Source organism: Cryptotermes secundus, unplaced genomic scaffold (genome assembly GCF_002891405.2).
Source record: "Cryptotermes secundus unplaced genomic scaffold, Csec_1.0 scaffold742, whole genome shotgun sequence".
NCBI lineage: Eukaryota > Metazoa > Arthropoda > Insecta > Blattodea > Kalotermitidae > Cryptotermes > Cryptotermes secundus.
In genome coordinates, this window is record NW_019739223.1 from 465721 (window position 1) to 482884 (window position 17164).

The 17164-nt window shown below is 38.5% G+C and overlaps 1 protein-coding gene across 2 annotated transcripts; it reads left to right on the forward strand.

The window, feature by feature from the left end:
• Nucleotides 1-301: 301 nt before the first annotated feature.
• On the forward strand, nt 302-16782 carry LOC111871765 (PRA1 family protein 3). 2 transcript variants are annotated; one of them, XM_023865073.2, is made up of 4 exons: nt 302-603; nt 8620-8837; nt 12526-12639; nt 14700-16782. In XM_023865073.2, the coding sequence occupies exons 1-4, from the start codon at nt 413-415 to the stop codon at nt 14771-14773; spliced, it is 597 nt and encodes a 198-aa protein (XP_023720841.1). In that variant the 5' UTR covers nt 302-412; the 3' UTR covers nt 14774-16782. The 2 variants fall into 2 exon arrangements, with proteins under 2 accessions (XP_023720841.1, XP_023720842.1); XM_023865074.2 differs by having other exon boundaries at nt 304-603; nt 12526-16782.
• Nucleotides 16783-17164: the final 382 nt, after the last annotated feature.

Sequence of the window (17164 nt, forward strand, 5' to 3'; positions counted from 1 at the left end):
TCTATATGTATTTTTATTTTTTGTTACTTTTCTAATTGATTTAGGACAGTTTCAATTTGTATCTGTAGGAAAGTATGCTTCGCCCCCCCCTGGGGGTGCGCGCCCCACAGTTTGAGACCACTGCCCTAAACGATCGGATATGAAGTAGGGTCAAGTACACCGTCACTAACACAGACAGAAATCACTAACGTCAGTTAGTGTTCCGTGGGGAACATGCATCGTCACGGATCAACTTTTTGTCGTTTCCTGTATTCATAGATGGCAGGAAATTACGATTTGACGCATTAACGTCACTCATTTCAAGCCAATTGCAGTGAGTTGCCAAGCTACTTGTTTCTGATCGTTTGTGATGTTTGTGGTGGGATTGGGCGGATAGGCTATGTATGTAGCTGATGCAATTTGAAGTAGTAATATGAACAAGAAGAAAATGGAAGTGGAAGTATCACCATTAAGGAGTCTGGACGATTTCCTTCTCGAATCTGCAAGATTTCAGATACCTAACTTCAAAGATTTTGAGAAGTGGGGTAACAGAGTCATCAACAATCTTTTGTATTACCAAACAAACTACTTCCTTCTTTCTGTAATAATATTTATTTTGGTTGGGTGAGTCATGACTTCAGAGTTCAGCGTTTCCTTATAAGATATATATTAGTGTTTAATTTAAATTACTGCATTCCGTAAGTGCTCTGCTGCAAGAGTCCCCCCCCCGGGAATTGTTTGGGCCAGAAATCGGACTAGTATGAAAAGAACACTTGCTATGAATCTGATTTTATTAAAGGATATATCATGCGTCTTAACTGCAAGTTACTCGTATTTTAAAAAGTTACTTATGTAAGACTGATGATTTAATTCATGACGATTGTTGTGTTATGAAATGGAATGTGATGCCATGCAGTGTGGTAGGTGGAAACTTGTGTATCAAAAACACTGTGCCTCTCATCTCTGTCTACTAGACTGGAGGCGCAGTGTTACCTACCAACCAGATTCCCTGATATTACATATCTACCATGTTACACAGTATCACATCCTGGAAAATTTAGTCTTAATATTCATCACTGTAAGATAAATAAAGCTGTTCTTGTGCTTAATTAAGCAACTAATAAGCACAATGCCATGAAGAAGTGGGGAAGTGGAGGTATAGCTCCATCATTTAGGAGCTCAATCCTAGGTGGAGGTGAGTGGTCAGCTTCACACCCCAGCTGCTTTACCCCTGGGGAAAGAGTTTCTGGTAGCCATTGAATAGTAGCGTGGGTGGACTGTATTATCTGGTCTAGTCGCTGTGAAGCAGAGAAAAATCTCTTGCACCTGCTGGAAGTCGAACCCCTATCATCCATCCCATAGCCTATATCTATACAGACATCTATCCCAACTCCAATATGTGTACTGTGAAAAATGTTAATTATTTGTTCAGTGGTGTTATATGAGGGGCATGCAGTAGCATAGTTGGTTGAGGCACTGTGCTACAAGATGGAAGGTCGCAGGTTTCAATCCCAATGAGGTGGATATTTTCTGTTTACCTAATCCAGCTGCAGTATGGTCCTGGGGTCAACTCAGCCTCTAACAGAAATGAGTATCAGGAATCTTTCAGGGGCAGCAGGCGTGTGAGGCTAACAATCTTACAACCATCTGTGAGCTGATTGTCTAGAGAAAGTGTGGGAGCATCAACCTCTCACAACCCTGTGGGCCTTCAGGGTCTGTTACAGGGATAGCTTTAGCTTTCTTAGTGTCATATGATCCACTGGATTTATATTGTGTGAATGGTGGTAGTGCAGTTAGTAATGGAGTGAATGAGAGAGGAAATGTGAGTGCCTAGAGTAATTTGTGACTATCTTGAATTCTACATGTGTTCCTACAGCATCATGAACTAAGTAGTATTATTTAAGCACAATAGATGATTGAAGGTCACAATGCGAGGGCCAGTTTTATGGCTCACCCCTCATACTCATACTACAAAATTGTGTGCCCCTGGATACAAACATTCAGATCAAAGAAAGTCACACAGTTTAAACTAGAGCTGCTCCTAATTGGCTAATTGAAACAAATGGGTTTATACATGAACTGTGTAAACCCATCACATTTCTTTGCTAAACATTCCTTAGTTTTAAAGAAGAGCTGCTACGGAAACATCTGGAGCCAATTAATCCCATGTACTACCAGTTCATATCGGTTTATTTGATTCTTATTAATTGTTAGCAATAAGTGTTGAACTTATTCTGCTCTGGGAAGTCATAAACTCATTTATTTATTTCATATCATATCCATGGATCATTGTACATGATATAGGACAAGTCAAATACTTTACAATACAATAAGTAATAATAATAATAGTAATAATAATAATAATACAATATATAACACAATGATATTATAATATACAAAGATAATAAAATTATGATTCGAATGATATATATCCTGGGTGGTTATGGTTATGGAGAGTTTGATGGAGGTCACTTCTGAGCCATTGTTGCATTTCTGCTTTCACTACTGTAGGATCTCATATGCCCAGTCACAAAACTGTAGATAAAAGGTGAAAGGCCCTTAAACATTTCATGACCTAAACAAAATGAAGAACCTGTAAAAAAAAAGGCAAATTGTTGAATCAGAAAGTTGGGAATGTACATAGTGTAACAGGTAATTTTTGAACTGGCATTAACATTTATGGATTAATTGGCAACATTTTCGTAGTTGCCTAGAATTATAGGCATATATAATTATTTGTTTAGATTTTCATTTATTAATCTAGATTGATGCTACAATTAAAGTAATGAACCTAATTTCATCATGTAAATTTTCATGTTTCTGAGACTAATAAAAGTAAATTGGGAATACAGAAATATTGTATTGCCTCATTTGGACTAAAATTACAGTTAAAAACTGTCTTTAAACGGAATATTAGGGGTCCAGAACATTTTTCTGCTGAAGCCAGGTTTCCATTTAATTAAGGTATACTATAATAATTAAACCAGGACATACACATATTTGAGTCAAAAGACACACTCATTGTCCTTATTATCAAAGTACCTGTCAATAATGCAACAATATATCAAGAATATATCACTCACTAACAATTTTATTTAATACTTTATGATGCTAAAATCATTAAAATGTCAGTAAGACACTAATAGTATATTTTATACATTAAAAGTGATTATCAAATTTATAAAATGTCTCTAGTTTTACATATAATTTTTCCAGTTTGCAACATGTGGCCATGCCATAGCTCAAGTAGTTAGTCGCTGGCTTCCACTGCGGCGGCCCGGGTTCGATCCCGGGTCTGGTCAAGTGGGATTTGTGGTGGACAAAGTGGCACTGGGGTGAGTTTTCTCCAAGTACTCTGATTTCCCCTGCCAATCTTCATTCCACCAAATTTATCATCATAATCACCCAGGGCAGGCTACAGTAGGCCAAGTGGACCCAGTTGGACTCCACCCCCCACTAAGCGAATAAAAAAACATAGTTTGCGACATGTTTTGGCAGCAGATGGCCCATCATCAGGTGATTTTTTGTTTTGCTTTTGGGGAGACCACTGCTCTGTTCACTTGTCCACCTGCTCCCATATTTAAAATACATTTTTAGTGAGTGACATATTCTTGATGGTTTTTATATTGTTGCATTATTGACGGGTACTTTCATAATAAGGATAATGCCTTAATGCAATGGCATGCTAAAATATAACATACTCATTAATTTATTCACCTTATCATCATTGAACACATGCAGACATTACACTGAACAGAAAAAATTGTAGTACTCACTTTTTATAACTTTACCAGAACTCAAGCAGTTTTTGCATGCTGTTTACCTTGAGAAAGTACACCCTGCATATCTGAATGATTCCATAAAGTAAAAGTAAAGCTATCCCTGTACCAGGCCATGAAGGTCCATAGGGTTGTGAGATGTTGAGGATCCCACATTATCTAGACAATCGGCTCAAAGATGGCGGTAACCTGTCAGCATTATGCGCCGGCCACGCTTTACTCCCCAGGAAAATTATTTAATTAATTACTGGCACTAATTTCTGTTAGAGGCTGAGTCAATCCCAGGGCCATAGTGTGGCTGGAAGGATTAGGTCAAGTGTAAAAAATCCAATGACCTCATCAGGACTTGAACCTGCGACCTTCCGGCTTGTAGCATAGCCCCTCAACCAACTACGCTACCTGTATAGCAAATTCTTGCAGCTCCTTTAAACTTTTTGACAGCGGCTTGATAAGTCTTCACTCTACACTTTTCTTCGTCTGTCACAATGTCATTTTCCTCTTCTTCCTCTGTCTCCTCTCTTCCTTTTCAACTTAGTCGAAAATTCTGAGCTAATGCATCAAAATCCGTTGTGTTTGGTTCTATATGCACATCTTTGTCTATGTTGATGTACCTGTAGCCCTTAGCATTGCAGTTATTGAAAGCAGCTTCATTCATGCAATTTTGTAAGTCCTGCTGGTCATTCTCATTTTATACACTAGCAGTAAATTCAAATGTGGAAAATCCTGCTTTTTGAAACACTTTCTCAGTTTCTGGTAATAACTTCTTTACTGCATGACTTGTCCAAATGACTGCGTCTAGAACCAGTACAGTGCTTACAAGTTCAGAGGCGGATATTGTAGAGTCTATATTGGCGAGCAGATATTGCATTAATAATTCATGATACTGGACTTTAACATTCCGAATGATGCCCTGATTAATTGGTTGAGAAACATGAGTGGTGTTTAGAGGGGACCAAGCAACTCGCACGTTGGAAATTTCGATATGGGATTGGCATGTTGTGTTACCTAAGAAAAACAAAACTTGCCAGTTTTTCATTTTTATTCTGCCATTGAAAGCTGTTAACCATTCCTCTGTGATGACATTCATGCCTTTTTGTTCGATCTCCATGGAACCAAAGTTTCTGTATGTCCATGCTTCAGAAGCATCATGGCTTTGCTGCCTTGCTGATCACTGAGGGTTTCTCCATTTCACCCGACATAAAACCACATAGAAAAACAGTCGGTCTTTCTTTGCAAATTTTCCTCCCGAACATTTTTCACTTTTCAGACATAGCTATTTATTCAGAAGCGTGGAAGAACACTCTAGTCTCATCACCGTTCGCTATGTTTTCAGGTTCATATCCCTCGATTATGGATGGCAATTTAGCTACCCACTCCTAAGTGGTCTCACTATTTACATCACTTGAGTCACCACAAAGTTAATTATAGAAACTGTCTGACGTCTTTTGCATAAACTCTCCAGCCAACAGTTAGATGCTTTCAGTGTCTTCTCACCTTTTTCAGTTACCTTTTAAGTATATTCCTATACCACAGGACCCAACACATGGTGATTTTTCGCCCTGATACTGACAAAACACTCCCACACTATTTCATTAATGTTTTTGTTTGCAGTTTAAGTTATCTGTTTATTTCTTCAATTAGCACAATTTTCCCACTGCTTCAGAATTTCCATTTTCTTCTTTTGAATCTCATACACTTGAGTTTTGCTGATGTTAAACATCTTCATGATCTGCTTAACAGACAATTTATCTTGCTCGCATGAATCACTTTTACTCCTGTGTTAAGATCAAGCACAACTCTTGTCTTTGTAGCCATGATAACTGCTAGACTAAAGTAAAAATGTAAGCCTAGAGCCCTAACAGAGTTAAAATTTCCGGAAGAGGCAAACAGTGCAGTTGAATTTCAGTGCAGGTAGTGCAGTACCATTAAAAGCTGAATTTAAAGAGTCAGAGAAAACAAAATTCTGTAGCATGTGTAGGATGCCTAAAATTCTTCTAAACGATGCATTCTGGAAGACTGGAAATTTTCCGTATGAAGGCCTAATTTGATTTCCGTTTCCATTTAATCCAGGATATTTAACATCTTTTTCAGCCCCAAAGTCACGGGACCTGAAAATATTTCCATTTAAGACAAATTTCGTTTAATAAAGGGTCCATTTAAAACAGATTTTACTGTACATTAGTATGTTGTGAAGCACGGAGTTCTTTTGTAAGATTTGGAGCCAGAAATCTGAGCACAAAGCAATTTTTTTGTAAGTGTAAATCAGGTTTAGACTGTTGAAGTAGGTCCTGGAGCTGATGGCATGCCCATGTGGGCACACAAAGCGGCCTCTGTAATCTAGGAGTAACGTTCCCACCTCATGACTCAAGATACGCGGGTTCAAACCCGGCGGAGGTTGTGGAATTTTTAAGGGCGGAAAAATTCAGGGAACAAGTCCTCCGGGAGGGACTTTAAGCTATTGGTCCCGTGTCGTAGATTTACGGCACGTAAAAGAACCTCATGTCTCTAGGAGACCTCTGAGCTAAATTTGGCAAAAAGTTTCCTGCCTAAAGTAGTTTCCAATGCCTCCGGTAGATGGGGAAGTATTAGGTACCAGTGCCAGAGGAAGGGGGACCTCTCTGACATAAAGGGACTAACTATTAGATACCACTGCCAGTAGAAGGTTGGAACCTCGCTGGCAGAAAGGGGCTAATAGCAAGCACCAGTACCGGTAGGGTATGGAGACAGTAGAAATTAAAAGGGGGACGCACAATGGACCAATAACTGGTCTAAGTGCATGGGGAAACCCACCCCCTCTATATACTCAATACTCAATGTGGGCACACATCATGTAAAGTGACATGATTTTCTTTAGTTCTGACCAGTAAGATTGAATGTGTTGAATTTAAGGTTTTGAACTCAGTTTGAATCTGCCAGTTAGCAATGAGGGAGCTGTATTAGCATTGGAAGCCACTCCTTGGAGGGATGATGAATCACTGTTGCAAGTTGTCTTGGTAGTGGGGGGGGGGGTTGTGTTCTCAGTTTTGGAAAGCAGTGGATGTGTTTGGCTGCTTGAACAAATTAATGAAGTAATATCCAGAAATGTAGTTAAATTTACATCTGTTAGTAAATTATCAAATTGTTGCATTACACCACCTTATTGTGTGACTTTGGATAATTTGACGTCCTAAGTGTATGAACTGGGGGGCTCTAAGGAATTAACTTTTTCCTTATGAGTGAATAATTGTTGCTTGTTGTATGGTGCATGTAAGGTGTATAACCATAAATGCCACATTCAAGAAAGAGTTAAACTTTTTAATAAATTCCTCCATAAAGATAGCTACCCACTGAAAATAATTCACCAGAACCACCCATCAGCATCCCATCTACCATTACCCAAGTGCAGGTCAGATAACCTTGGCCGGTTATATGCCATAATGCGAAACTTTTGCCAGGTAGGGTACCTCACTTAATAAATCCTTCCATCAGAATATCTACCCACAGAAGATAATCCACCAGAACTACCCATCTACCATCACCCAAGTGCAGGTCAGATAACCTTGGCTGGTTATATTCTGTAATGCCATCCTGCATACAATAACCATGTCTTTCCTTCTTCCATGACGCTCTCAGAAAAGGTTTGAGTAATGTTACTGATATAGTTCTCTGAATTAAAAACCTGTTAAAAAATGTGGTTCCTGCTAGTATTAATGGCACACCACAACCCAGTCTTCTGGTTATGAATGGTACTTAAAATGACCGGTTCAGATTAATACTGTTCCAGTACCCATTCTGATTGTTGACATACCAGCTGAGATGAAATCAGGCGTCAGTAAAAACTGCAAGATTTTGGTCAAGAATGCAGTTAAAAAACTTGCAAAAAACAGTTATAAATATGTATTCTCTTGTAACTGCCTTCTGCAATTATGTGCTTGAACCAGTCTAGTTCTATACTGTAGCAAATGTAACATTTTAGTCCCTCAGAGCATTATTGTCAAAATTTGTACTTTTTGAGCCTATCGTGTTATGCATTTGTGACGCAGATGTTCTGTCAAGCTTTTCCTTGGTTGATGGATGATGTGTGGTGTATTTCCTGTTGGTGAAGGACCCAATTGAATTATCCTTCACAAATTTTAAAATCGTAGATGAAGCTGGAATGTCGACACAAAATACTTGTGACTTTTTATATGATTCGTATGATTTATTTTTCACATAAGTAACATACAGAGAAACGTGTTCTAAAATGGTAAAGCTATCCTTGTAATAGGCTGTGGAGGACCATAGAGTTGTGAGATGTCGAGAATCCCACATTTTCTAGGCAATCAGCTCACAGATGGCGATAAGGTTGTTAGCCTTGCGCCAGCCACCCTTTACCCTCAGGAAGATTCCTGGTACTCATTTCTGTTAGAGGCTGAGTAGACCCTAGGGCCATAGTGCAGCTGGAAGGATTAGGTCAATTGAAAATTCCAATGACCTAATCGGGAATTGAACCCACAGCCTTCCATATTACAGCATAATGCCTCAACCAGCAATGCTAAAACCTCTGTTCAATTGTGTATTTCACCTTTTAAATTTAATACTGTAACAGATTTCTGGTTGATGTTATGTGAACAGAAACAAAGATGACTGTTATGTGTTGCAATGAGTCATTTGCTCATGCATTCGTACCTGTACAAGATAAGCAGTATTGTAAGTATTGTATAGTAATGCAGCTGCAGTGCTTCTTCGTGTGTGTATATTGTTTAAAGCAGGTTCATCTACCACCTGCATGTTTTTCTCATGCTTGGGCACACCCAGTTCAGTCTGTTGAGAAAGACAGTAGTATATGTGAACAGTAATCAAGCACATTCAGAATAATATTACAGTTGACTTTTCTTCACAGGGTAATTCACCCAACAAAAATGTTGTGTGGAATGTTGGCCATTGGGGTTGCCTTTGGTTTATTCTACTATTTAACAAATGCAAAGAGGTCTGCTACAAAGTTCAAGAAGGACCACCCAGTCATCAGTGTCTTAATCGTGTTGGGTGGAGGATATTTCATTGTCTACATGCTGGGATCAGTAATAGTTTTCCTCCTTGGTATTCTCTTGCCAATTATGGGTACGTATGTACATACATATGTATATGCACAGCAGCTTTACTGTCTGTATGTTCACAGATTCTTCTCTCCTCACTTGCAGTGCAACTTCTAGCATAATTGTCATTTGTTGTTTTCTGAATTTTCATTTGACATATCAGATGGCACCAAATGATAGCAGTACTGTAAAAATAGTATTCATATTTTTTTAACCCTTCAGCAATTCACAACGTTTAATTCCTACTCAGTCCTTGGGATGGAGGTATTTAAACATTACAGTAAATACAACATTTCGCTTAAAGTGTAATAAATTGGGAAAATCTGGAGTTTTATTTTTCTAATTTTTCACACTACGTTCAGAAATGTATATAGAATCGGTGTATTGATCCACACTGCTTTAAAATTATTATGTTTTGGGTACAGTAAGCCTATAAAAATGATGAATGATAGTATCATATTACCTTAGAAATTCAACTGGGTGTGCTAGTTGTGAAAACATTCCACACAGGGTCCCATGTCACATGCGTCACACCAGTACACAGTTTTTGACACACAACAAGCCACTTCTGTGGTCTTGATTTCTTCGGAGTTCGTAGAATCTTGCTTATAAAATGTCTTTCTCTTCGACGGGACACTGTTTGTGTGACGAATGTCGACCCAGCACTTTGTGTCCTACAGCATTAGCATATTTCACGGAGAGTCCCTCAGTTAACTGAATTCTGGATGATAATTGATCTATTATTTTCCTTGTGTTATTGCTACATATTATCATCACATTTGGAAATTTTCTTTATGCCCCTTGTAGTTTTGCATATTCTCCCAATGGATGTTTGTGCTTTTCTCGATTGTCATTTACCACAAAATCGAGGAAAGCACAGACATCCAGTTTCAGTGTCAAATTATGTATCTCCTGAATCTGATAAAACTTTGGTCTGATATGGTTTGAAGTAAATATATCCTCCACTGGTCATGACACAACATAGCTAGTTAGGTTGCTGCTCGTGACTGGCCTTGGCTGCTAAAACCAGACTGCATGATGCATATTTATAGAACAAAGGGGAATTGCAGCAGTATCATTAATATAGTGAACTGTGTATCGTTTGCTACATAGCAGTCGTAACACTTCTTAGGGTCAGCATCATATCTCAAAAGTCGTAGATTCTCCATGTGTTTTCTCGTGGTTACAAATTCCAATCTAGAAGCAGCACTGGTCAGAATATGCCTCAAGAGAAACGACTTTTCATTCGATCAGCATGCAGGACAGGAAATGGTATCAATCTAACATATTTAGTTCATTCCCCTAGGGGCAAGGATAGATTTGTATGTTATTAAGCGCACCAAATGTTGAGGTAGAAAACTTTTTCAAAGAATTCAGATGTAATACAACTGCCATAGGAAGTTCAAAGTGGGACAAAGAATGTACGAAATTTCCTCTTTAATTTCATACCAAAAGAATTACTTTACATGAAAAACAGTTCAAAATATGAGCTGAAACTTAGAGCTGCACTACGCGTGCTAGGTACGGACTTCGGCGGCATGTGACAGTGGTGTGCCATGCACAGACTACGGCACTGAAGGGTAATTAAGAACCAGATAGGTTATTTACAAGGATCCCACCCTGCATTGAAGAGGTACAGGGTCCCTAAAAGTTTAATATCACACATGCAATTTTACATTTGATCCATTTTCAAAACTTCCATTTTACAAGAGATGTGGTCTTATATGCAGTTCTTGAAGAAGTTGATGTGAAGAGAACTAAAGCCTATGCTAGGTTATAGTGTGATATATTCTCATTTTTATTTGTTTCATGCTAACTGATCTGTTTGTACGAGTGGTTATAAAGAGTGTGCTGCAGTTTTCCGTATGAAGTCCTAGAGACACAGGATATTTTAGTTTAGGATACAGTTCTCTTTCATATTGTCTATGTTTTAAAGGTCACAAAAGTAGTGTCTGAATCCAAGAACCTAGAGCTGTTGAGTGTAAGTAACCACCATGAACAACAAGAGTAGTTTCTGAAATTGCAGTGCTGATTTTTTGTAGCTTTCCTTGATTTAACATTCATTTTTAATGATAAGTAGGAAGGTCGCGGGTTCAAATACCGGTGAGGTCATTGGATTTTTTTCAGTTGATCTAATCCTTCCGGCCGCACTATGGCCCTGGGGTTCACTCAGCCTCTAACAGAAATGAGTACCAGGAATTAATTAAATAATTTTCCTGGGAGTAAAGCGCGGCCGTNGGGGGGGGGGGGGGGTTAGTGAGCAGGTAGGCTGAAGGGGTAATGCTTCTGACTTTTATTCAGAAGGTGCCTGGTGTGAATCTTGAGCAGGATGCTGACACTCCTGACTGAGATATTTCATGGTTTTTCTCAGCCCCTCCAGGCTAATGCCATAAATTAGGCCATGACCACATGCTTTACATCCTTTATGGTTCATTATTTACAGTTAATCAGTGCTATGAAGTCTGCATTGAATGAACTGTATATAAATCAGTTAATTGGGGTTTCTGTGTACAACAGTTTCTTTGAATACTTTTGCCCACATTTCATTGTTTAGAAGGAGACATGAACTCCATTATAGTGGGTTCTTATAAATTTTTACGGTAGTGTTTATGCATTTAGCAAATAGTGTGGCAGCAAGCAATGATTTATCTAAGTTTGATACCACTGGACCAATTTATTAGTCACTAATTGTTTTTTAATTGATGCAGTAGTATCTGTAACTCATGTTGACACATTTATGGTTAATATAAAATTATTGATATTTTTATGATCACATGTTCTGCAGGTTTTTGTAACCACTGCAGGTATTGCTATTGCTAAATAACATATGATGTTTGTGTTCTAATTCATGCCAAGTGCTGTGTCATCTTATTAGCTGATAGGATTTATTGAAATTAGAGTAATTGATAACATGGCATTTATTTCATTTGTGTGTATAAAATCTCCCCCATTGCCATAAATCCAATGTTAAAGGAGGGCTGACATACTTATGCCAGTATTATAATATAAGAGTTCTGACAATAAAGTTCGCAAACTCACCACTGTGTGCTTGCTGAGGTAGCAATGGACAGAAATTTCAGTATGGTTTGATGACATTGGCATATCAGAATTTCATAGCTATGTTATTGTTGATCTATGGCAGTCTCTTTCTGCGTGATGTCTATTATTGTCTGAGCATGTTTTGGTGTGCTTGAAAATCATCTGCTGACTGTCGGGAGCATAGCAGAGTAAGTGAACATCGACGGAGAAACATTTAGGAAAATCTTTACTGAAGATCTTTACATGAGGAAGGTGTGTGCGAAAATGGTCCCTAAGGACATGCTCACACAGCACTGTCTGTGAGGGAGTTTTTAGCTAGCAAACAAATACCTGTGCTGGAAGGCCCTGCCTATTCACTGGATATAGCCACCAGTTAACTTTTCTCTGTTCCCGAAGATAAAGGAAATATTGATAGGAACGCATTTTGATGACTGATGACATCAGGATTAATATGACAGCGGCTCTGAAGGCCATTCCACAAAACCTGTCCCAAAATTGTTTTGAAGGGTGGCCTAGGTGCTGGTATTTGTGTGCAGCTTCCCAAAGGGAGTACTTTGAAGGTAACCACAGTGATATTCAGCAATGAGGTATGTAGCATTTTGTGAACTTTGTTGTCAGAACACATATACTCATGTCTTTAATAGTATAAGAAGCCTTACAATTTATTTTTGTAGTGAGCTTCATTCATGCATCCATGAGGCTTCGGAATGTGAGAAACAAACTTGTCAATAAAATGGAGGTGATTGGCCTGAAGAGAACTCCCATGGGGCTCTTCCTCGAAGCTCTGGGTATGGAACAAGAACTTCTGTCCTAAGAAATCCTACATGACTTCATATAAATATTGAGTGTGTTGTTCATTCATTTACAGTTTACATGAGAGATAAGAATTTGAATACAGAAGTGTGTATAAGTTAAATTTTTGGTGTGTACTTTGACACAGCAAACTTGTGTGACTAAAGTACCTTTGAAATTATGGTTAATGACAGAAATATTACTTTTGCGTGTAAACAGGATATATTAGACTCAGATGACTGGGACACTCAGCATGTATTAGAATTTCTGACTCTCTTAGATGCTCTTTGATCATGGTATATGTGCTGGGATAGTTTAATTGTTACTGCTTACACAAGCTTTACTCATGCCTCAGTAAAAGTGGGCATTATTTAAGTTATCGTCTAGCCATTTGGTAAATGTTATGATCAAGACTGGAAGTGGATGTAGACACAAGTAGATGCCATCTGATTAGTTCCAGAGAACTATTTTTAACAGAACTTTTTCCATTGCCTTAAGATGTCATTCCTGACAATGGCTCACATAGGAAAGAATACCTGAACATGCATTGTAATAATTTCATTTGTAATATGTGTTGTTCATTCCCTTAGCCTTTTCTGTTGATCTGTAGCATCCGCATAGTTTAAAGTGCCATTTCCACCCCTGTTTATCATGTAACTATGCAAGCTAATGGTAACAAGAGGAAGAATATGATTGATATTTCTACCAGACCTTTAACTTTTAGTGTCACTTTTAGGTTTGCATGCCAATTCCATTTTTCTAGACATCTTCATGCTTTTAGTTTGTCATTTTAATTATATAAATTTATACAAGTTATACACAAAAGAATGGTGTGAATTCAAAAGTTAATAAGAAATATATTTCTCAACTTCCATGGGCACAACATACACCGTCAGTGGCAGCAACTGTCCAAGTTTCTCATGTGTTATTTACAAACCTTCAGTGTGTGCACCCTGGGTCACACAACACACATCAACACAGTAATCAAACTCATCTCAAACCCGGTGTAGCCTGTCCACTGTAATGGCCTGCAGTGCATGCCCCAAAGAAAAAATTGCACGGTGTAAGATCTGGCGAACCGGGTGGCCAAGGCAGAAGTTTGTTGTCTCCATTTGCTGCAGCACGTCCGATCCAGCGCTGTGGAAGAACACGATTGAGAAACACTCATACATTCCTGTGAAAATGGGGTGGGGGGGGGGAATCTATCAATAAATCAATAAAGAAAAATGGGCAGTGCACTTTCTCGCGGGATACTGCACAGGAAACATTGACTTCTGGAGAGTCATGCTGGTGCTCTCTCTGTGCATGTGGTTGCTCAGTTCCCCAGATATGGACATTGTGTCTGTTCACCTTGCCACTGATGTGGGAAGTGGCTTCATTGGAGAAGATCAGTCTTTTTACGAACCCATCTTCCTCCATTTTCGACTGCATCTCCTCGCAAAAGTCACTCCTTTTCACTTGGTCCACTGGTTTAAGGGCCTGCACCAATCGCGTATTGTACAGTTTAAAACTCAGCAGCTTACGCAGCACCTTCCACACCATAATTCCCTGCTCCCTCTACCCACTGACTTTTAGGGACTTCGCTGAAACGCCTCACGCTCTCTTTCAGTGTCGTCATCAGACACATGAGGTCGACCAGGACTCTTTGCCTTTACACAAGCATCCAGTTTCTACAAACTGTACCACCTGCTTATGTTATTCTTGTGTGGTGCCTCTTTTTTGAAACCATGCATGAAACTCATGCTGCACTGTAATCACAGATCTGGACACCTCAAAACGCAGCACACAGAAAGCCTTCTCCTGCTGCAATGCCATCTTTGAAACTGGCCCCGTGGCCACACAGTAAGCATGAGAAACTTGGACAGTTGCTGCTGCTGATGGTATATGGTATGCCCATGAAAGGTGAGAAATAATTTTTATTAACATTTGAAACTGCATCATTTTTGTGTATATGCTGTATATGTAATGTTATAAGAAATTTTATTATACTTCATTTTATTCTTTTTTGTTGTTTCAAATTGGATTGTTGTTACACTCATTAACCATTGGTATCAAGCGGAGTGGTACAAGTTCATAAAGCAATTCTGGGCAGCTGCAGCAACATCTAAGCAGATGGTGCCTACTGAGTGAGTACGAACCTGAAATGAAGTTTCCTTCTTTCTGTTGCTGAAGCCACATTATTAGTATGGCTCACATAGTAAAACCTTTTGTGATATGGTCTGGTATTCTGACAACCATGACATTATGATCAACAGATTAATGTTAATTATATTTATGCAGAAGTGGAAAAAAAAACAACTGGTATTTGTATGTTCTTGATTACAAAATTGACAGCTCATGTAGGTGGATATGATAGGTTTTGTATTATTTCTGTTATACTTTATGAAATATAATAGAAAATAATTCAGACTTCAGTTTTTTTTTCACTCAAAGATGTTTTGTGTATCATTTTAAGGACCAGAACTGAGTAATGCTAGTTTTTGCTCAAGAAATTTAATTCCAGTTTCAATTATTCTAACATTGAAGGCATTTACTTACACAGCAAATCTAATGTTAGTCAGTTTCTGTGCACTTTTACCAACATTGAACCAGGCCCTGTGTACCACACTAGTAGAATTCCTTGGGACAGCTTTGGAGCCTGTTGCAGACAGTTTTCAATATATTATCATCATCCGTAAACTTTTCCCACATACAAGAAGATCATAACTGGTGAAGAATTCAGCCTTTTAGGGCGTAACGCAGTGTAGTCTGGTGAAAGTCAGCTGATACATTGGATGATCATAAGGTCTCCATCTTCAAGGTTGAAGAATAAGCCAAGAAGGAAACCAACGTTAAGCAGACAGCAAGCGTATTTGATTGCTGCCAGTTTCATTCTGGTTTCTTGCATAAGGGAATATGTCAGGGTGTATATGGGCAAAATGACTTTCAGGGATTCAGTTCTTGAAAGCTAATAAGTAAGAACTTATGCAACTATGTAACACTGTGCTGTATTCTCTGGAGTACCAACAGTTGTCACATGGAAGCTTCATGCTATACTGACAGATGTAAGATATGGGTTGATATAAACTTGTTCTATAGCAATATTAATGTTTTCTGGAACATAATTCTTATTGAATTTTTCTTTTGCAACAGACAAGAGTTTTGGGTTTGCACCATTATCCAGATTGCCCCCAATGTTCTGAAATAATTTCTTAATTTCTCAGCTTACTGCAAGGTGTCCACTGCAACACCATGTCATGATTATTCACATTATGAGTGTGTTCAAATGATGGCTGTGTAGATTATCAACTGGTCTCTTCTTTAGTATCTGTATAAGTATATTGTCATATGTAGGATGTTAACGGACGACGAAAATGACCGGTTCTGGTTCATATGATTGGATCTTCAAACTAGTAAGTAATAATGCGGGGATGAACCCACTTTTTGAAAGAAATGATATCTTAAGATATGTAGAGGTAGATTGTCTTCCACAGAATTCTGCAATATATCCAAGTAAGAAGCGCCCATTACAGTCAAATCACAGGAATGTGTAGCAGTTCTCTATTAGGAGCATATGATTTTGGTCATTAAGATTATTATGGACCTACAAATATTTTCATGTTTTTAGAGTGCAACTATAGACAGGCTTTGAATTGATGACTGGATTCATTGGACTCTTGGATACAGCACATGACTACATTTTACAGTTCACTATTATACACACACTAATGTCCATGGTCATGTCTTCACTAGCCACTGCTCAGTAGTGGCTTCTAATGTCAGACGTTCCCCTTCCTCTGGGTTCCTGAACTATCCCCAGCCTCAGCTACCATCTCCTCACAGCAACAGCTCGCAACAACTGAACCTCAGCAATTTTAGAACTCACTGACTGACTAACTCAGTCACTCACCAACCAACCAACTTAACCAAACTCAACTAACCTGACTTCACTATCTGTCGTGCTTATAGCATCTCAGCAAGGACCTGTGTTGCTGTATCCAATCGTTGCCATGGAAACAGTCTTGTTTGAGAAGCCGTTACTTAGTAATGGCTGTTGTATATCTGCTTATATTGCTGTCTTTGCACAGCAATGAGTCTGCATGCCACAATTTTTTGATGTCCAAAATGGTGTTTCAAATAAAGCGGTAATCATAACTGTTCATAGATATCAAAAACTGAATACAGTTAATACATTTTCTTGTGATCTGCAACCCCAAATTTCTTCAGAACTTGCTCAGTGAAAACAAAGGTACGTGCAGAAACAAGTAGCAGAGCTCATATAAAACACATTTACACTTCCACCTAACTTGCTCTTGCATACAAAATGATACTTTCACAAGAAAAGTGGCAGGTGATTCTTATAATAAAATTACTCATACTTCAGTCTCTGTGTGATTTAGCTGGAGGGTTTATCATACATAAGCAAATGTCAATTTGTTAAAATCCAATATACAACTAATCCATGCAACGAACTGGCGAGTTTCAGAAGGTGAACAATGTTCTTCTCCAGTGCGAGTGATTCTTCTGTGTCTCTATAGTTGG